The sequence below is a fragment of the Rana temporaria genome, chromosome 6 (assembly GCF_905171775.1).
Source record: "Rana temporaria chromosome 6, aRanTem1.1, whole genome shotgun sequence".
In the NCBI taxonomy this organism is placed as follows: domain Eukaryota; kingdom Metazoa; phylum Chordata; class Amphibia; order Anura; family Ranidae; genus Rana; species Rana temporaria.
In genome coordinates, this window is record NC_053494.1 from 13,870,991 (window position 1) to 13,893,394 (window position 22,404).

Below are 22,404 nucleotides of genomic sequence, written 5' to 3' on the forward strand. Positions count from 1 at the left end.
TAAAGTTGTTGTGTTGTTGCTTTTCATATCACTCATAATTCATTGTTTTAGCCATCGGTCATTCGCTCCACCGCGGCATTCCTCTGATGGACGTCAGATGCCTTAAACATGTCTGGGACAAATAAAACACATAACACATTGTACTATCCTCTAAGGCCTTGTACACACGAGCAGACATGTCCAATGAAAACTGTCCAAATCCCAGCGGACAGAGAACGCGGTGACGTAGAAGACACCGACGTTCTCTAACACGAAAGTTCAACGCTTCCACGCATGCGTCGAATCAATTCGACGCATGCGCAGGATTTCGGTCCGCTGGTTAGACTTGCTAACCAGCGGACATGTCCGACGGACAGGTTTCCAGTGAACAAGTTTCTTAGCATGCTAAGAAACTTTTGTCCGCTGGAAACCTGTCCGCTAGGCCAGAAAACTGCCCGCTAGGCCCTACACACGGGTCGGACATGTCCGGAAACTGGTCCGCGGACCAGTTTCAGCGGACATGTTCGGTCGTGTGTACATGGCCTCATAGTTCACAAACCTTTTATTATATTTCTTAATAGCATCAAAGGATATAAAACCAAGCTAAGTCTCAAAGGATTTTGCAAACTCGGTTATTACTTTTGTAGAAGTAGTAATAGTATCTTCACTGTTCTGTACATAGCCTGTGCAGAGAGCAGAACTGTGGGGAGGGGAGGGGGCCCATCCCACTGCTGGCTTCCTGTAGAACAGGGGTGCCCAACCAGTGGCCCGGGGGCCACATGTGGCCCGCGGAGCCCTCTGATGTGGCCCACGACCTCCTGCTCTGGGATGGCTGATATAGGCATGTCTGTTCTGCAGGGATTGCTGGGCTGTTTTCAAACTGATCCGCACGTGCACCGCCTACCTATCAAATCCGCCTGGGTGGACTGAATCGAAGGGCGCATAGAGTCGAGTGGGCTATGTCTGCTCTCGATATGCAGAGTGGACACAGACCTGTCATCCGCCTGCTCCACTCATTGTGGCCCGCGCCCGGTTACCAAGTCACTTAAGTGGCCCTCGCTCTTCAAAAGGTTGGGCATCCCTGCTGTAGAAGAAGGGGCAGAGACAAGGCCAATCACCCTGCACAAGTAGAGGGAGTGACCGGTCTTTTTTTACGGAAGCTCCTGCACTAAGTTTACCAGATTTTTCCAAATGAAATCCAGAAATGCCCTTACTGACCATGCCCACTTTTAACCACACCCATAAAACAACCCATTTGTAGTCACACCCCCATTTTTTTTAAGTCCCTGAAACAATTGGTCACAAATGTTTGGAACAAGAGGCAGACATTCAAGGTGCAATGACATAATACTTCGGTGTCACAGGTAGAGGAATTGTGGGCATGGCAGAATTGCGGTAACAGCAAGAAGGGGGTGTGGTTAAATAAAACTGAGATTACGCTATTGGTCAAGAGTGTGTAAAGAGTGCAGGGGTCAAGAGTGTGTACACCACAGAATGCAGAGGTCAGGATTGCCTAAAGCCCAGTATGCAAAGGTCAGGAGTACATAATGCATAGGGAACAGGAGAGTGTAACACACATGGTGCAGGGGTCAGGAGTGTATAATGCTTGGAGTGCAGGGGCCTGGAGTGTGTAACACACATGGTGAAGGGGTCAGGAGTGTGTAATTCACGAAGTGCAGTGGTTAGGAATATGTAAAACAGAGTTTAGGGGTCAGGAGTGTGTTAACACATGGAGTACAGGGTAATACAAAGACTTCAGAGGTCAGGAGGATTAAGTAATGTATGGTGAGCATGAGCTGTGCAATTGTGGAGATAGACATTTCATTTGTGAGGGTGCCACATATTGGATTTGCACATCTCCTAATAAACAAAAATGAGATGGCAGATTAAGCAGTCCTACACACAGGCAACAACAAGCTGTGTTCAGTGTCACTGAAACTTTCTAAGTAATGGTCGATGTAAAGTGCAGGAATAGTTTCCAATGCATTTTCTCACTGTACATTTTGCTCAGCTCATCCTTACAAGCAAGATGGGAGGAGAGAACAAACCCCACCGGTTCAGGTCGCACCAGAACTTGCAAAAAATGTGTTCGACGCGCGAACACCGTTAAAGTCTATGGGACACAAACATAAAAAAACAAAAAGTGCTCAAAAGTTTTTGGGGACCCGGGTCCTGCCCCAGGGGACATGTATCAATGCAAAAAAAGGCTTTCCAGGAGCAGATGAGATGGCAAATATGTTTCGATTCCTCCAAATGAGACCTGAGTGCAATGTGGAGGTGACCCACAAACTGAAAACTGAACCCCGACCTGAAAACCTTAAAGCAGTTTATGGTTTCCAAGAAGAACGCTTTTACAGACTTGTAATATGTAATTACTATATATATATATATATATATATATATATATATATATATATATATATATATATATATATGCGCATGCTGGGGGAGAGTACTTAAGGGACAGACGTCATTAGTGCTGGGTCTATGTCGTTGTGAGGCCGTCCCTGGCTGACGTCCCACCACACCCTGTGTGGCCCTCATGGCCAGGGGTGCGTGTTCAAGTTTTCCTGGCTCCAGGACCACGTTGGTCCAGGGTTCGAATCTACCTTGTAGGCCTGGTAGTCAGACTGGGTATACAGTTGCAGAGTGGTCCTGTGCTGTCTGTCCCGAGGGAGGAAGCCGCCCGATGAAGAGTACCGAGCACGAGGCTGGTATCTCAGGAGAGGAGTTGAAGCTTCATCGAAGGACGCACCATTACTGAAAGGCTGAATGATGGTCGCTTGTCCGTTTTGAATTATCAAAGTTTATTCAAGAGAGATCCGGGTGCTTAATCCTGTGTTGAGAAGGATTCTGGACCGAATACATCTCCATATTTGGGAAGGTCTGTGGTAGAGACTTTGCTAAAGTTTCCATGTGACACTCTGGCTGCCAGGCTGGTGAGAGAGGCCTATCCGGGTGCACAATACCCACTCTGGCTAGAGTGGCGACGAGAGTTTATTGCTGGAAGCAGGAGTGTTTCCGGACAAAGTTATACACCTGAACCTACTTCTTACTATACCTTCTACCCCTGCATTATCCCAGTTTTGAGAGACAGGGGAACTTAACGCTGCTGTGCTCAGGCAGCGTTAAGAGCCCTGACTCAGGAGCGGGGCCGCCAGAGTCCCTAAAAACCAGTGAATATCGGTGACACCACCCCTTGTGATGTCAATGACCCAGCATGCCCTCAGTCAATGTCATCACAAGGGGGCAGGTTCACCATGTGACATCCCCTTAGTTATTAAAAAACAGGACCTTGTTAAAGGGGCTTTGAGATTCAGATAAACCCCCTGCCCACAGACCCCCCCACAACCACTGACCAGGGTTGGGGGGAAGAGGCTCTTGTCCTTGAATTATTTTTCCCATCATGGGTGTGAGTGGGGCCCCATGTCAAGTTTTGCCTAAGGCCTCACAAAGCCTAGAGCCGCCTCTGTACCTCTGCAAGCTTAGAAGAAGGAAGTCAATCTCTACAGGCTTTTAAGAATGAAATCTACATCTGTAGACTTATAAGAAGGAAGTCCACCTCTTTAAATGTTTCTCCTTCTAGAGACAAATGAAAACTTTTCTGTAAAAAAAAAAAAAGAAGGAAGTCCACCTCTGTCTGTAGACTTATAAGAAGGAAGTCCATCTCTGCAGGCTTAAGCCCTGTAAACATGATCGGTTTGTCTGATGAAAATGGACCGTTTTCATCAGACGAACCGATAGTCTGTGGACCCCATCGTTTTTTTTTTATTGGTGAAAAAATATATAACCTGTTTTAAATTTTTCTTATGGTTAAAAAACCGATAGAAAAAAAATTATCTTCTTTGGGGAAATCCATCGGTCAAAAATCCATGCATGCTCAGAATCAAGTCGACGCATGCTCGGAAGCATTGACCTTCATTTTTCTCAGCACGTCGTAGTGTTTTACGTCACCGCGTTTGGACACGATCGGATTTTTAACCGATGGTGTGCAGACAAGACTGATGAAAGTCAGCTTCATCGGATATCTGATGGAAAAATCTATCGGATTAGATTCTATCAGATATCCGACCGTGTGTACAGGGATTTAGAAGACAGAAGTCAATCTCTACGGACAGAGATAGGCGGCACACCTACTGTGCATTTGCAGGATGTCACAGCAGCATGAATATGCACAGCTATCAGGGATGGACTGGCCATTGGGACTACAGGGAGTTTCCCGGTGGGCCGATGGCTCAGTGGGCCGGCTTTAGTGACATCAGACCGCTGCCCCCCTCCGCTTCTCTGTCTCTCCCTCCCCACAGCGCTCACCTGGGGGGAACATAGAAGCAGGGGGAGGACCAGAGGAGCATGGGGGGACAACCAGAGGAGCAGGGGGGACAACAGAGGAGCATGGGGGGAGGGGACAGACAGCTGACTCAACAGCTATGGCCTGGGAGTTTCTCACTTCTGCCTAATCTTGTCCCATAAGGGGGGGCACCAAACTGATTCTTTGCCCCGGGTGAAATAATGTCTAGCTTCCCCACTGGTACTGCCTATAAGAGTACTAGTACCAGCCGTTCTACTCTAATAAAGTAGAACGGCTAATGGCTAGTGAAGGGGGAGAGGGGGCTTGGGTGGCTGGGGGGGGGGGGGGGGGAGTTGTCCGGCCGCCATGGGAGAGACCTGTCAAAGTGGGCCAGTCTGGATGAAGTCCAGGGCCAAATTTGTGTCCCAGTCCAGCCCTGACAGCTATGACTTGCAGGATTCCGCCAGTAATGGAGTTTACACTTCAGTTGCATTTTCTCCGATAATTGGTGGGTGCGGCCATAAGTAAATATGCTCAGCAATGCCTCCAGGGAAAAGGCCCTGATTGGGTGCTTCCTATGCCAACAAAACCAACACCCAACAGGCGTCTACCAACTGAATGAAAATAATACATTTATCTGCTTTAATCCAAATAAATCCTTTTTCTGGTTTGATAACAACGCTCTCTGGGCGGGGAGTAATGTACATTGCTGAGCTACTCTGACAGAAGTACGAAGTCAGGACAAGAAAGCTCTTCTTTGACTTCCATTGTCACCTGAGTGCCCCGCATCCTCAGCCATGGCTTGCAAGAAAACTATCACCGTCTTTGGAGCCACAGGTGAGTGAAATAAAGTTGTGCCAGAGACACTGGATTGCATTCATACAAATGCAATTCAGTAGATGGCATTCACCTTGTGTGCACACTCAGGGGCGGACTGACAACTCATGGGAGATTATGGGGCCCCCAGGCAATGGGAGATTATGGGGCCCCCCGGGCAATAGATTTTGGGGCCACACAATATACACACACACATACAGTATACATACACAGTATACACACACATATAGTATACACACACACATACAGTATACATACACAGTATACACACACATATAGTATACAGTCACACAGTATACACACACATACAGTATACATACACAGTATACACACACATATAGTATACAGTCACACAGTATACACACACATACAGTATACATACACAGTATACACACACATACAGTATACATACACAGTATACACACACATATAGTATACACACACAGTATACACACACACACATATAGTATACATACACAGTATACACACACATACAGTATACATACACAGTATACACACACATATAGTATACACACACAGTATACACACACATACAGTATACATACACAGTATACACACACATACAGTATACATACACAGTATACACACACATATAGTATACACACACAGTATACACACACACATATACAGTATACACACACATACAGTATACATACACAGTATACACACACATATAGTATACACACACAGTATACACACACACACATACAGTATACATACACAGTATACACACACATACAGTATACATACACAGTATACACACACATATAGTATACACACACATATAGTATACACACACACACATACAGTATACATACACAGTATACACACACATACAGTATACATACACAGTATACACACACATATAGTATACACACACAGTATACACACACACACACATATACAGTATACACACACATACAGTATACATACACATTTAGGGCCAGATTCTGGTAGAATCCGCGGCGGCGTAGCGTAAGGCATTTACACTACACCGCCGCAAATTACTGGAGCAAGTGCCGTATTCTCCAAGCACTTGCTCCGTAATTTGCGGCGGCGTAGTGTAAATGGCCCGGCGTAAGGCCGCGTAATTCAAAGGGGGCGGCTTGTATGTAAATTAAGCGCGCCCCCGCGACGATCGAACTGCGCATGCGCCGGGCATAAAAATAGCCCAGTGCGCATGCTCCAGCTCACGACGGAAAACGTCAATGACACCGAAGTGAGCGTCATTGACGTAAAGTCGTATTTGCAAACGACTTACGAAAACGACGTAAACGACGGAAAAAGCCGACGCTGACGCGACGCCATACTTAACATGGCATACGACGGACCTTCGTGAACTTGCCCCTCATATAGCAGGGGCAAGTTTACGCTTACGGAAACGTCGTAAATTCACTGCGTCGTCCGCGCGTACGTTCGGGAATCTCGCGTAAATAGCTAAATTGCATAGACGACGGGAAAAACGACGATGCGACACCTAGCGGCGGGAAAAAAAATTGCATTTAAGATCTGACAGCGTAAGAGCCTTACGCCTGTCAGATCTAATGGATATCTATGCATAACTGATTCTAAGAATCAGTCGCATAGATACGCCGGGCCAGATTAGTACTTACGACGGCGCAAATGGCGTTGCGCCGTCGTAAGCCTTTTAAGAATCTGGCCCATAGTATACATACACAGTATACATACACAGACACACAATATACACACACAGGGGCAGATCCACAAAAGCATTACGCCAGCGTATCTATTGATACGCCGGCGTAATTTAAAATTTTGCGCGTCATATCTTTGTTTTGTATCTTCAAAACAAGATATGACGGCATCTCGGCTCGATCCGACAGGCGTACGTCTTAGTACGCCGTCGGATCTAAGCTGCAATTTTTCGCCGGCCGCTAGGTGGCGTTTCCGTAGAATTCCGTTTTGAGTAAGCAAATTAGCTAGTTACGGCGATCCACGAACGTACGTCCGGCCGGCGCTTTTTTTTTACGTCGCTTGCGTTCGGCTTTTTCCGGCGTATAGTTAAAGCTACTGTTATGAGGCGTACTCAATGTTCCCGCGTACAATTTTGAATTTTTTACGTAGTTTGTGTAAGTCGTTCGCGAATAGGAATTTGGCAATTTTATTGGGCATATTTATTATAGCAAAACTTAAAAAATAATGTTTTTTTCCAAAATTTTCACTCTATTTTTGTTTATAGCGCAAAAAATAAAAACCGCAGAGATGATCAAATACCACTAAAAGAAATCTCTCTTTGTGGGAGAAAGGGATGCAAATTTAGTTTGGGTACAGCATTGTATGACCGCGCAATTGTCAGTTAAAGTGCTTCGGTCAGGAAGGGGGTAAAATCTTCCGGGGCTAAAGTGGTTAATGCACGTCAATGCACGTGCACTTTCTGTGCATTGTGGTATAAACCAGTTCCTAAATTGGCATTTTGTTCTTCAGACCAAGCTTGGTTACCCATTTTATTCCCCTCTTGCAGGAGCACAGGGTGGTTCAGTGGTCAAGGCTCTTCTACAGGACAAATCGTTTGCCGTCAGGGCGGTGACTCGTGATGTCACTAAACCGGCAGCGCAAAAGCTGAAGGAAGCTGGTGCGGAGGTCGTATCTGCAGATTTGGACAATGAGACAAGTGTGAAGGCAGCCCTCAAAGGAACTTATGGAGCTTTCGTGGTCACCAACTTTTGGGAACATATGGATAAGGATAAGGAGGTCAAACAGGTAACAAACAATGACTTCACTTAGCTACAAACTGACCTCCATTGACTGACTTCCATTGACTGACCTCCATTGACTGACCTCCATTGACTGACTTCCATTGACTGACCTCCACTGACTGACCTCCATTGACTGACTTCCATTGACTGACTTCCATTGACTAACCTCCATTGACTGACCTCCATTGACTGACCTCCATTGACTGACTTCCATTGACTGACCTCCACTGACTGACCTCCATTGACTGACTTCCATTGACTGACTTCCATTGACTGACCTCCATTGACTGACCTCCATTGACTGACCACCACTGACTGACCTCCACTGACTGACCTCCACTGACTGACCTCCACTGACTGACCTCCACTGACTGACCTCCATTGACTGACTTCCATTGACTGACCTCCACTGACTGATTTCCATTGACTGACCTCCATTGACTGACCTCCATTGACTGACCTCCATTGACTGACCTCCATTGACTGACCTCCATTGACTGACTTCCATTGACTGACCTCCATTGACTGACTTCCATTGACTGACCTCCATTGACTGACTTCCATTGACTGACTTCCATTGACTGACCTCCATTGACTGACTTCCATTGACTGACTTCCATTGACTGACTTCCATTGACTGACCTCCATTGACTGACTTCCATTGACTGACCTCCATTGACTGACTTCCATTGACTGACCTCCATTGACTGATTTCCATTGAATGATTTTCATTGACTGACTTCCATTGACTGACTTCCATTGACTGACCTCCATTGACTGACCTCCATTGACTGACTTCCATTGACTGACTTCCATTGACTGACCTCCATTGACTGACTTCCATTGACTGACTTCCATTGACTGACTTCCATTGACTGACCTCCATTGACTGACTTCCATTGACTGACCTCCATTGACAGACTTCCATTGACTGACCTCCATTGACTGATTTCCATTGAATGATTTTCATTGACTGACTTTGCAGTCCAAGGACCCCGCCTGTGGAATGCACTACCAACCACCATCCGATTGGAGTCGGACCACTTGGCCTTCAGGAGAAAGATTAAAACCCATCTCTTCTGAGGTCAAGGGGTTCCTTACCCATGAAATGGATACAGTGCCCAGAGGCGATTCAGTTCGCATGTGTTGCGCTTTACAAGTCACTCACTCACTCACTCACTCACTCACTCACTCACTCACTTCCATTGACTGACTTCCATTGACTGACTTCCATTGACTAACCTCCATTGACTGACTTCCATTGACTGACCTCCATTGACTGACTTCCATTGACTGACTTCCATTGACTGACCTCCATTGACTGACTTCCATTGACTGACCTCCATTGACTGACCTCCATTGACTGACTTCCATTGACTGACTTCCATTGACTGACTTCCATTGACTAACCTCCATTGACTGACTTCCATTGACTGACCTCCATTGACTGACTTCCATTGACTGACCTCCATTGACTGACTTCCATTGACTGACTTCCATTGACTGATTTCCATTGACTGACTTCCATTGACTGACTTCCATTGACTGACCTCCATTGACTGACCTCCATTGACTGACTTCCATTGACTGACTTCCATTGACTGACCTCCATTGACTGACTTCCATTGACTGACTTCCACTGACTGACCTCCATTGACTGACCTCCATTGACTGACTTCCATTGACTGACTTCCATTGAATGATTTCCGTTGACTGACTTTCATTGACTGTCTTCCATTGACTGACCTCCACTGACTGACTTCCATTGACTAACCTCCATTGACTGACTTCCATTGACTGACTTCCATTGACTGACCTCCATTGACTGACTTCCATTGACTGACCTCCATTGACTGACCTCCACTGACTGACTTCCATTGACTGACTTCCATTGACTGACCTCCACTGACTGACCTCCACTGACTGACCTCCATTGACTGACCTCCACTGACTGACTTCCATTGACTGTCTTCCATTGACTGACCTCCATTGACTGACTTCCATTGGCTGACCTCCATTGACTAACCTCCATTGACTGACCTCCACTGACTGACCTCCACTGACTGATTTCCATTGACTGATTTCCATTGACTGACCTCCATTGACTGACCTGCATTGACTGACCTCCATTGACTGACCTCCATTGACTGACCTCCACTGACTGACCTCCATTGACTGACTTCCATTGACTGACCTCCATTGACTGACCTCCACTGACTGACTTCCATTGACTGACTTCCATTGACTGACCTCCACTGACTGACCTCCATTGACTGACCTCCATTGACTGACCTCCATTGACTGACCTCCACTGACTGACCTCCATTGACTGACTTCCATTGACTGACTTCCATTGAAGTTGCTTCTGCAAACATGGGGAAGGTATTCCTTGACAATGTTCTCTGAACAACCCAAAGGTTTCTTCTCTTCTTACTGACTCTCATATAAGCTTCAATATGCTTATGTCATTTCAAACGTCATTTTATTTCGTTTATTTTTATGTGTGCAGCTTTCATAAAATAGTCCCCGGTGATCCTACCATGAAAGTCCTTGTTCAGGTATTTCCTGTTAGGCCCCGTACTCACGACCAAACATGTCTGCTGAAACTGGTCCGCAGGCCAGTTTCAGCAGACATGTTTGGTCGTGTGTGGGCGCGAGCGGGCCGAATTCCAGCAAACATTTGCCCGCCGGGCCTTTTCCCAGCAGACAAATATTCCTGGACTTGTTTTAAAACAGTCCGCTGGAATTCTGCCCGCTCGGACATGTACGGTCGTCAGTACAGACCTACCGTACATGTCCAGGCGCCCACGTCGCTGCGTCATTGTCGCGGCGACACCGCGTCATCGACGCGGCGACACCGCGGACACGCCCCGCGTATTGTTTACGCGCGGACTTCTGTACGATGGTGTGTACAACCATCGTACAGAAGCCCTCTGGCAGACATGTATGGTGAAAACGGTCCGACGGACCGCTTTCACCATACATGTTTGGTCGTGAGTACCCGGCCTTAGAGTAACTGACAACCGTCTGTTCTTGTCTCCCAGTTTTTACCTGCCCTCCTAATGGAGATTACAAGCGGCTCTGCTGACATACATTAGGCAGACAGGGTCCACTGTTGTCACCCTCATTTAACCCACCCTAAAAAGTGCAGGTATTGTAATAAAAAGATTGGCCCAGATTCAGGTACATTTGCGCGATATTTGCGGGGGAGCAGGGCAACGATTTTGCCCTGCGCCCCCGCAAATATTTTGCGCTGCCCTCGATTCACGGAGCAGTAGCTCCGTAAATTGCGAGGGCGCGCCGGCAAAATTGCCCGGCGTAAGCGCGCGCAATGTAAATGATCCCGCCGGGGGCGGGAATCATTTAAATTAGGCGCGCTCCCGAGCCGAGCGTACAGCGCATGCTCCGTCGGGAAACTTTCCCGACGTGCATTGCGGCAAATGACGTCGCAAGGACGTCATTTGCTTCACTTACGCAAACGACGTGAAATTGAAATTTCACGTCGCGGGAGCGGCGGCTATACTTTAGCATTGGCTGCCCCTACTATTAGAAGGGGCAGCCTTGCGCTAAAGTTGCTGTACGGAAACTCCGTACCTGGCTTGCGCAGGGCCCGCGCAAGTTTGTGAATCAGTGGTAGTATGCAATTTGCATACTACACGCTGATCACAATGGGAGCGCCCCATAGCGGCACACGCAAGAATGCAGTCTAAAATCTGCGTGGCATAAGAGCCTTATGCCACGCAGATTTTAGGCTGCAGTCGGTGTAACGAGGTTCCTGAATCAGGAGCACTCGTTACACCGGAGCAAGTCAGCAATTGCGCCGTGTAACCTATGGTTACACGGGCGCAATTGCTTCTTGAATCTTCTTGAATCTTCTTGATTCTTCTTGAATCTGGGCCATTGTTGATTGTTTATGATTTACAGTGCTTTAGCAAAGTGTTTCAGCTACTAAAGAGGACGGTAAATATGACACAGTGTCAAAATTGTCTGATGTGTCCGCCATAATGTCGCAGTCACGAAAAAAATCGCTGATCGCCGCCATTAGTTGTAAAAAAAATGTTTTTTTATAAAAATGCAATAAAACTATCCCCTATTTTATAAACGCTATAAATTTTGCGCAAACCGATCGATAAACGCTTATTGCGATTTGTTTTACCAAAAATATGTAGAAGAATACGTATCGGCCTAAACTGAGGAAAAAACATTTTTTTTTATATATTTTTGGGGGATATTTATTATAGCAAAAAGTAAAAAATATAGCATTTTTTTCAAAATTGTCGCTCTATTTTTGTTTATAGCGCAAAAAATAAAAACCGCAGAGGTGATCAAATACCACCAAAAGAAAGCTCTATTTGTGGGGAAAAAAGGACGCCAATTTTGTTTGGGAGCCACGTCGCACGACCGCGCAATTGTCAGTTAAAGCGACGCAGTGCCGAATCGCAAAAAGGGGCCTTTACCTGCATTTTGGTCCGGGTCTTAAGTGGTTAATGGAAAACTTTGGGGGTTTTGTTGCTGGGTATGATATCGCCCAATACTTTCAAAGAACAAAGCACAGTAACTCCTAACAAAACCCAGTTGTTTCTTATGTTTCAGGGAAAACAGATCGCAGATCTCTGCAAACAGCTGGAACTAAAGCATGTGATCTACAGTGGCCTGGAGAATGTCCAGAAACTTACCGGAGGCAAGCTGGAGGTTCCTCACTTTGATAGTAAAGGGCTAGTGGAGGAATATTTTAGACAAATTAAAGTACCCATGACCAGCGTAAGGCTTGCCTTCTACTTTGAGAACTTCTTGACGCTCTGCAGGCCACAGAAATGCCAAGATGGAAAGACGTATCAGCTGGGTAAGGTTTTAAGGGGAATACGGTATTTTTCACATTAAATGTAATATTCCAGATGATCTTCATGGTGAATAAAAATAAATGCACACTGAAACAGGGATGTATCTTGGCCTAGGGCGGCATATCAAAGCGAGTTTCCCCATTGAAGTCAATGGAAACGAAAATAATTTGTTCCGCATTGACTTCAATGGCATGCAATACCGCATGTGGCCAGAGGCGGGGGGGGGGGCGCCGGAGAGCCTCGGAAACAGTCGGAGAGGCCAGAGGACACCTTCGGCAAACCTCGAAAAAGGCTCGGGAACAGAGTATTTCGTGTCTTTCTGAGCATTTCCAAACGCCCCCCCCCTCCCACCTCAGGCCAAACGTGGTACAGCACAGCGCTTTGGCCTGAATCCTGCTCGTTGTGTGAGACAACTTTTGCAAACCGAGTTAGGATTTTTCAAAATACAGCGCTCGTATTGCGAAACGCTCGTTAACCGCGGTACTCGTAATCCGTGGTTCCACTGTAGTTTGAAACTACTCATTCATTCCGAATGTCTACTTTTATTGCATTCTACATAGTTGCAACATCTGTTTAGTTAATTGGTAGCTCACAGGATAAGTATCATTTGATATATTGTGTAATCCTTGTGGCTCACTGGAGATACATCCAGTAACTCGATTCACTTACATTGAAACCTCTGATATTTATATTCTGTTTGAATGATCAATTCTATCATCAAGGGGTTTCCTATATAAATTTCTAATGATGTTTCATCACGTATCAATGTAACGAAACATCCCACACTATGCTTGAGTGCTTTCGTCATATACCGCTTCTTCCCAGTCTGAATATAGATATCAGATATTCCAACCACTGACAACCACAAACTAGGCAGTACTTGTTTGGTTGCTCAACATGAACTGTTTATTGAAACATAGGTACACAGGTAATACTTGGGAAAATCCCCCCTCCCCTTTGCATTCCGAACAGGGTAGACTGTCCAATCAGCAAGGAGAGCTGTTGGAGAAATCCCCCCCCCCTCCTGCCTCCTCACAGCAAACACACTTAGGCCTCGTACACACGATAGGTTAAACAGAGGACAACGGTCTGATGGACTGTTTTCATCGGTCAAAACCGATCGTGTGTGGGCCCCTTGCTTTAAATTTAACCTATGGATTCCTAACCGATAGGTCAAAACCGATCATTAGTAGGCACGACCATCGGTTAAAAATCCACGCATACTCAGAATCAAGTCGACGCATGCTTGGAAGCATTGAACTTCATTTTTTTCAGCACGTCGTTGTGTTTTACGTCACCGCGTTCTGACACGATCGGTTATTTAACCTATGGTGTGTGGGCGCGACGGACCATCAGTCAGCTTCATCGGTTAACCAATGACAACGGTCCTTCAGACCATTCTCTTCGGATGGACTGATCGTGTGTACGAGGCTTTACACATCCCATAATATCCAAGGCAGACAGACACAATAGAACAATGGAATACAGCCACACCCCAAACGACCAAGCAAAGAGTACACAACAAAATGAGACAATATACAATATATATATATACACAACATCCCAGTGTGGTTGTACAGTGAGTCCGATTAGTACAGATCAGACTGGATTTCTTGGTCACCCTGTACCCCTATTAGAGACACAGGGTGACTTAGACAATAGAGGTGCATGAATAGCTGAAACAATGGTTTCCCAATCTCCCCAAGGGTTTCTGGGTTCCACGGACCCCCCGCCCAAAGTGACTCCTGTCACAATCACCATATATAATTTCATAGACAGAATTGAGGCAGCTTGCCAAATCTCTATCTTTAATCCATTTTATTTTTCACTCCCTAAGCATTCTACTTTTAAAACCATAGGGGCAGATCCACATACAATTAGATCAGTGCAGCGTATGTGAGATACGCTACGCCGCTGTAACTTACATTAGCCCGGTTCGAATCCCCAAAGAATTTGCGCCGTAAGTTACGGCGGTGTAGTGTATCTCAAGCGGCGTAGGGGGCGTGTTTCATTTAAATGAAGCGCGTCCCCGCGCCGAACGAACTGCGCATGCTCCGTTCCTAAATTTCCCGCCGTGCATTGCGCTAAATGACGTCGCAAGTACGTCATTGTTTTGACGTGGACGTAAATTACGTCCATCCCGATTCACGGACGACTTACGCAAAAAAAAAATTAAAATTAAACGCGGGAACGACGGCCATACTTAACATGGCATGTGTAACTATACGCGCTGAAATAGCAGCTTTAACTATACGCCGGAAAAAGCCGACTACAGACGACGTAAAAAAATGCGCCGGCCGCTCGTACGTTCGTGGATCGTCGGAAATAGCTAATTTGCATACCCGACGCGGAAAACGACGTGAACGCCACCCAGAGGACGCCGAAGTATTGCATCTTAGATCCGAAGGCGTACGAAGACGTACACCTGTCGGATCTAACCCAAAAGCCGTCGTATCTTGTTTTGAGGATTCAAACTAAAGATACGACGCGGGAAATTTGAATGTACGCCGGCGTATCAGTAGATACGCCGGCGCACTCGCTCTGAGGATCTACCCCATATTGTCCATCCCAATTTATTTTAAAAAACTCATTGTATCCATTTTAATAAGATCAGCCTTCAATATGTAATCTATGGATCTCTATTTTTTCAACTGGGGGCACTGACCCTATGTGTCCTTCTCCTCAGAGTCCTCACTTCCTGTTGTCTTTCTGTTTGTAGGTATGAGTCATATGTAAGTCAGGATGTACAGTACATGCTCTGATGACGACTGTCCAAGAAATGATTTCTACTCACTTTGGAGAAATTTCCCCCTTCTTCCTGTTTTGCCTTCAGGACGGGAAGATGATGGGAAATTCACAATTTTTCAATTGTCACTGGAACAGCCAGTGAGAAGAAATCTTCTAATGGAGACACCTGTTCTAGTGACAAGAAGGGATTTCTCCTCACTTTGGAGAAATTTTGTCTCTAGGTCTAGGACAGAAAGTGAGGGGAACACAGATTTATTTATTTTTTCTTATGTTTGCCCTGAGTGAACCATAATCTATTTATTATAACTTTTTCATTGCTCTGTCCTGAATCTATTTTCTTTCAGTCATTCCTATGGGAGACATTCCAATGGATGGGATTTCAGTCACGGACCTCGGTCCGATTGTCTGCAGCGTCCTGAAGAATCCCTCTGAATACGCGGGGAAGGATATTGGACTGAGTGCAGACAAGCTAACCATCCGACAATACGCAGAGATCATGTCCGAGGTGACCGGCAAGACCATCGTAGACTCCAAGGTGAGGTTGATCATAAACTACAGGACTGTTTACTTATTTCTGGTGATGTTGCCAGCATCATCTATACCAGTGGTCTCCAAACGGTGGCCCGGGGGCCAGATGTGGCCCTTTGCTTGGTTTTATCTGGCCCTTGGGGTGCTTTTTTAATTATTGGCACTAATGAAGGGCAGAATTCCTCCCAATGACACCAATGATAGGGCAGAATTCCTCCCAATGATGGGGCGAAATTCCTTCCAATGATGGGGCTAAATTCCACCCAATGATGGGATAAAATTCCTTCCAATGATGGGGCAAAATTCCTCCCAATGATGGGGCAAAATTCCTCCCAATAACACCAATGATGGGGCAAAATTCCTCCCAATAACACCAATGATGGGGCAGACTTTCTCCCAATAACACCAATGATGGGGCAGACTTTCTCCCAATAACACCAATGATGGGGCAGACTTTCTCCCAATAACACCAATGATGGGGCAGACTTTTTCCCAGTTATGAGGCAGACTTTTCCCCAGTTATGGGGCAGGCTTTTTCCCAGTTATGGGGCAGACTTTCTCCCAATGACGGGGCAGACTTTCTCCCAATGACGCCAATGATGGGGTCCAGTGACACCAATGATAGGGGATTTTGTACTGCTGATGGCCACAGTCCGGCCCCCTTAAAGTCTGGAGGACAGTAGTCTGGCCCTTTGTTTAGAAAGTTTGGAGACCTCTGATCTATACAATCTGCAATGCCCACACATGTTCAGAGAGTGAAAGTAGCTGCAGCCGATACATTTTGTTTTTTAATTATATTTTTACACCTGCTGGGGTCTATTTTAATTCTTTTTAACCGGTTCCCGTCTGGCGCGCGACGATGTACGGCGACAGAAATGGGCGTACAGGTACGTCCCCTTTAATTTGCGAGCCATGCTCACCCCCTCCCCCCTCAAGAGGCTTTCTCCACACCAGGGAGAAAGCCTTGCCTTACTGTGTGGAGTTACAGACAGAAGAACAGGAAGTGAGGATTTCTCAGAAGAAATAAGGACATTTAAAAGCAAAATGGAAGGATGAGGTAAGTGAAGGAGGACTGCACTAAGGTAAAGGAAGCTATTTAGGAAAAAAAATGTATACCTTTACAACCCCTTTAAATCACACTTGTTTATTAATAATAATAATAATAATAATAATAATAATAATAATAATAAAAAAAAGATAAACAGAGTAAGCATAGTGAAAACATAGCCAGAGTTCAGGAACCGGATCGGATAGTCAGCCAAGCCAAATGTCAGAGAGCCAGAGATAGACATAGTAGAACAGCAAGCAGGATCTGGAGCCAGAAGGAATGTCAGCCAAGCAAGTTTTCAACAGCAACCAGGGCTCAAGTCCTGCAGGAACGCGTGGGAACGGAGTTCCTGCACTTTTTTCACAGCAGGAACTCAGTTCCCTTTGCAGGACTAGAGCAGCCGAGCCAATCCTTCACTAAGCGGCGATGCCCAGCTCGAGTCACTATCAGGGGCAGGCGAACCTTAGTAATCCTTTATGTTACTGGCTGCTTCCTGTATATGGATTCATCGGGTAGTGTGCGGGTATTCCGTCACTTCCTCCATGCCGCAATGTCTCCTGGGAGCTTTTGTCATTGTTCCCAGGAGACATTACAGAGGTCTGCCGCGAGTTATCGCGGGATTTAGAAAGAACATGCGGTTTAGTAATTATGCATATGAGCGTATAATTATTATTTTTTTTTGGTGGGGGAGTGGATCTTGGGTGGGAGTTCCCATACTTTTTTCTCCAGGACTTGACCCCTGACAGCAACGCAGGATATAGTCTCTGTGATGTTGACCAAGGCGAAAGCAGAGGGCAACTGAGCTGGACGGCTTAAGTAGGCAGGACTGACGCTGCAGGATCATCAACAGGTGAGTCACTGTGGAGAGATAGAAGCTGGCAATTAGCCGACAGCTGAGTGGCCAGCTCAGAGAAGGAAGGGCTGAGCCCTGACAATTTCTTAATTATTTTTCTTTTTTTTTTTGCATTGGGACATTTCCCTCTTGACAGTGCCAAGCCACTCATTAATTTTTTTTTTTTACCCAAAGCTTGCAATTTGGCTTTGAAAAAGGGCAGAAAAAAAAGATTCAGCTCCCATAGACTTCAGTGGGGTTCGCAAATTTTTCTCAATTGTTTGACGAATGTCCAGTGAATCGAACAGCTCATTTTTAGTCTTTCTCAAAGTTTCTTTTCATGTATACAAATAGTTTTAAAGATTGGGTGGTTCCCTTGCCAAAATTAAAGAATTGCCCAACTGCTTCCTGTCTTGTAGTTCTAGGCACTACAGTGGAACCTCGGATTGCGAGTAACGCGGTTAACGAGCGTTTCGCAATACGAGCATTTTTAAAAAAATCCTAACTCAATTTGCGGGTGTTGTCTCACAAAATGAGCAGAATTGAAGCCATCGTGGTGTGCAGTACTACACTTGGCCTGAGGTGGGGGGGGGGCGCGGCAGCCGAGCGGAGCCAAATGGAGCTGTTCGGAAATGCTTGGAAAGACTCGGAAATATGCCGTTCCTGAGCCTTTCCGAGGTTTGCCAAGCTGTCCTCGGGCCTTTTCGTGTGTTCCCGAGGCTCTCTGGCACCCCCCCACCTTTGGTCGCATGCGGCATTTCATGCCATTGAAGTCAATGCGGAACAAATTATTTTCGTTTCTATTGACTTCAATGGGGAAACTCGCTTTGATATGCAAGTGCTTTGGATTACGAGCATTCTCCTGGAATGAATTATGCTTGTAATCCGAGGTTCCACAGTATTATCATGCTCTCTCCCTGAGGTGCATGATGGGAAAGTAGTAGGTATTTATATACCGTATTTATCTGGGTATAGCGCGCTCCCGCGTATAGCGCTCACCCCTAAAGTTGCCCCGAATTCCTGTGGAAAAAAGTTTTTTTGTACTTACAGTTTTGGTGTACATATACAGAGCGCAGTACACTCGTGTATTGTCGGGCAGGCTCGGCTACTCTCGCGCTGACGTCCTGTACGTCCAGGACGTCAGCGCGAGAGGACCAGAGACTGCCCGACAATACACGAGTGTACTGCGCTCTGTATATGTCGGCGCAGTATTCAAACTCGGCGCGGGAAAGCGGGTATCGGCGTATACCGCGCACCCACGATTTTTCCCTGATTCTTAGGGCAAAAAAGTGCGCGGTATAGGCCGATAAACACGCTACATTAATTTTATATAATAAATGGCAGTCTTTGTTATGGGGGGGCTCAGATTATTTCATAAATGGCATTCTGTTTTAAAAAGTCTTCCTCCTATTCTCTGATTTCTGTGTCTACAGATTACCCCCGAGGCATACATAAAACTGGACTTGCCGGTAGTGCAGGAGATGAACAGTATGTTCTTATTCTATCACATGAGACCGGACCGCAACGTGGCGCTGACCCGCAAACTCAACCCCAATGTTAAAACCTTCAAGCAGTTTATGGAAGCAAATAAGGAAGCTTTTAAGGACTTGTAATGCTTTGCCTTGTCTATTGTACATGAGCCTGCAAAATTACCGGCTCTGCATGGATCAAGATGATTGTCTTCCAAATAAATCACCCAAAATGTGTCGTTTATTTACTCTATTATAATTGTTTATATAGTCCAATGAGACTTTTTCAACCTGTCTACCCCAAAGGAACCCCAAAGGAAGGATGTCAGCTATCCCCGGCTCTGGAGGTTCTCATTAGGTCAAAGGCCTGGGATCTTGCTACACATATATAGGGGGCCTCTGATGTATGGGCATAGCTCCCAACTGTCCCTGATTTGGAGGGACTGTCCGTGATTTGAAGCAATGTCCCTCTGTCCCTCATTCCTCCTCATCTGTCCCTCATTTTAGTCTGATCTATATAGTTACCGTATTTATCGGGGTATTGCGCACTCCGGCGTATAGCGCGCACCCCTAATGTGAGCCCGCATTCCTGTAAAAAAAAACATTTTAGTACTTACAGTTTTGGTGTCTTGCGCGGCGTCCATCGGCGGCCTCGTCAGGTCCGGTGTCCCTCTGCGGCTTCTGTGGTGTCCTCCTCGTCGGGTCCGGTGTCCTTCTGCGGTGTCCTCCCCGCTCGATCCCCGCTTCCCGGGCCGAGTTTGAACCACTGCGCTGGCATATACCGAGCGCAGTACACTCGGGTATATTCAGGCAGGCTCGGCTCCTCTCTCGGTCACGTCCTGTACGTCCAGGACGTGACCGCGAGAGGAGCCGAGCCTGCCCTACTATACCCGAGTGTACTGCGCTTGGTATATGCCGGCGCAGTGGTTCAAACTCGGCGCAGGAAGCGGGTATCGGCGTATATCGCGCACCCACGATTGTGCCCTGATATTCAGGGAAAAAAAGTGCGCGGTATACGCCGATAAATACGGTATATATGAAATGCACTTTTTATCTTTCAAAATGTGTTTCAACAGTGCTGAACCTTTCATCCAAATTCTAAATGGCTACATTTGTACATTTTAATAGTCAATATAAAGGTGGTGTAGTGGTAAAAAAAAGTCCTTGTGGATTTAATTAACCTATTTTTTGGTTAATTCTCCTTTAGGCCCCTTTCACACGTGCGGACCGTATGTCCGCTTTATCATCATGAAAAAGGGACATATGTGATTGCGGGTGTCAGCGGATAAACATCCGCTGACACCCGTAATCACCCGCCTCCGCAAAGATCCGATTTTGCAGACGGAAGAAGATCCTATTTTTTCTTCCGTCTGCGGATCGGATCGGATGAACACGGACACACGGTCCGTGTTCATCCGATCACCCCATAGGGGAGAGCGGAGAAAAGACAGGGCGGTCCCTGCACAGTGTGCGGGGACCGTCCTGTCATCCACCGTCTCAGCGGGGATCTACTGAGCGATCCCCGCTTAGCTTACAGAACACACGGAGGCGGATCATTACTGATCCGCCCTGTGTGAAAGGGGCCTTAAGGAGGTGTGACAGGGGGCGTCTCCTATGCATACATATGTTTGTTGGTAGGTGTCCCTCATTCCCATTTCAAAATATTAGGAGGTATGGTATAGGGGTGGCTCTAATGTGATGGAAGACTCTTGCGTGTGTGTGTGTGTGTGGGGGGGGGGGGGGCTTCTGACTTATAGGGGAACCTCTGATGTGAAGGGGGGGGGAGCTATGATGTGAAGGGTGCATGGGAAATCTGATGTGATGGGGGGCTTTCTATGTGAAGGGGAACTCTGATGTGAAGGGAGGGCTCTGATGTAAAGGAATGATTCTGTTTAAAGGGGGACTCTAATTTAAAGGGTGGTTGCAATGTGAAAAGGAGCCTCTGACGTGAAGGAGGGACTCTGACGTAAAGGGGGGCTCTGATGCAAAGAGGGACTTCTGATGAGAGAGGGAAGATAATGATGTAACGGGAGGGGGGCAATAATGTAAAGGGGACAATGGTGTAAGTGGGAGCGATGATGTAAAAGGGGGACTCTTATGTAAAGAGGGAACAATGATGTAAAGGAGGGTTCTGATGCAAAGGGGGACCTCTGTTGTAATGAGGAGCCTCTCAGCTGAAGGGGGACTCTGATGAGAAGACAGTTTTGGCAAGGGGATTGTGTGCATTGTCCCAAACTCTGGTCCCCATTGATAAAAAACATTTATGGTCTTAATTAGAGTGCCTTGAGATTTTCCATACTTTTAGGCTCCATTCACACCTAGGCTTTTTTAACGCCTGAAGCCCGACGCTATTGCAGCCTAAAATACGCTGGAGGGGTGATTTAACATTGTTCTCTATAGAGATGGTTCACATCTCCACGCCGAACGCCGAAACGCCGTACGCCTGAAGCTCAAAACAAGTCCCTGACCCTTTTTTTCAGGCGGCTTCGGCGTTCGGCATAGCCGACAATGTGTAAATCACCCCTCCAGCGAAAACAAGGTTAAAAAAGGACGCGTTTTGTCGCGGCAAATCGCGGTACAAAACGACGCACTAAGGTGTGAATGCAGCCTTAAAGGGTGACACAACTGAATAAAGTTTGATAAACACTGCTGTAGAAGAATGAATCCAATTGGTTGCTGGGATTTAATGCTCTTGCTCTTTGCAGCCAAGCCAGTATCTGGCTGGTAGAATTTTCTTGTAGGCTGTTGTCTCCACCTAGTGGTGAATAGGGAGATTGCAATCCTACAATTACAGTTCTGAATGTGGCAGTCTATGGGCCTGTGTTGAAGGTCTTGGGATTTGAATAAATGGGTTACTCCAGAGTGCTTCTGATATCAGTTTGAGACATTTCAAAAAATTATTCAGACTTCACCAAGAAGGTAATTTGACCTTTGGTTGACCTCATTCTGTCCAGCTTTAATCGGCTTCCTCATTCTCATAGACTTGTATAGGGAGAGTTGCTCCAAAGCTTAGTAAATGAGCACCAGGTCCATTGACTTCCATCATCCAATCACATGCAACTAAAGAGGCTGTTTTATTTTTATTTTTTATTAGTT

At 46.3% G+C, this 22,404-nt stretch overlaps 1 protein-coding gene across 1 annotated transcript; it reads left to right on the forward strand.

Moving 5' to 3' along the window:
- Nucleotides 1-4,881: 4,881 nt before the first annotated feature.
- Nucleotides 4,882-19,561, forward strand: LOC120943141 (nmrA-like family domain-containing protein 1). The gene is made up of 5 exons (XM_040356273.1): nucleotides 4,882-5,104; nucleotides 7,608-7,846; nucleotides 12,436-12,685; nucleotides 15,776-15,966; nucleotides 19,273-19,561. The coding sequence occupies exons 1-5, from the start codon at nucleotides 5,065-5,067 to the stop codon at nucleotides 19,450-19,452; spliced, it is 900 nt and encodes a 299-aa protein (XP_040212207.1). The 5' UTR covers nucleotides 4,882-5,064; the 3' UTR covers nucleotides 19,453-19,561.
- Nucleotides 19,562-22,404: the final 2,843 nt, after the last annotated feature.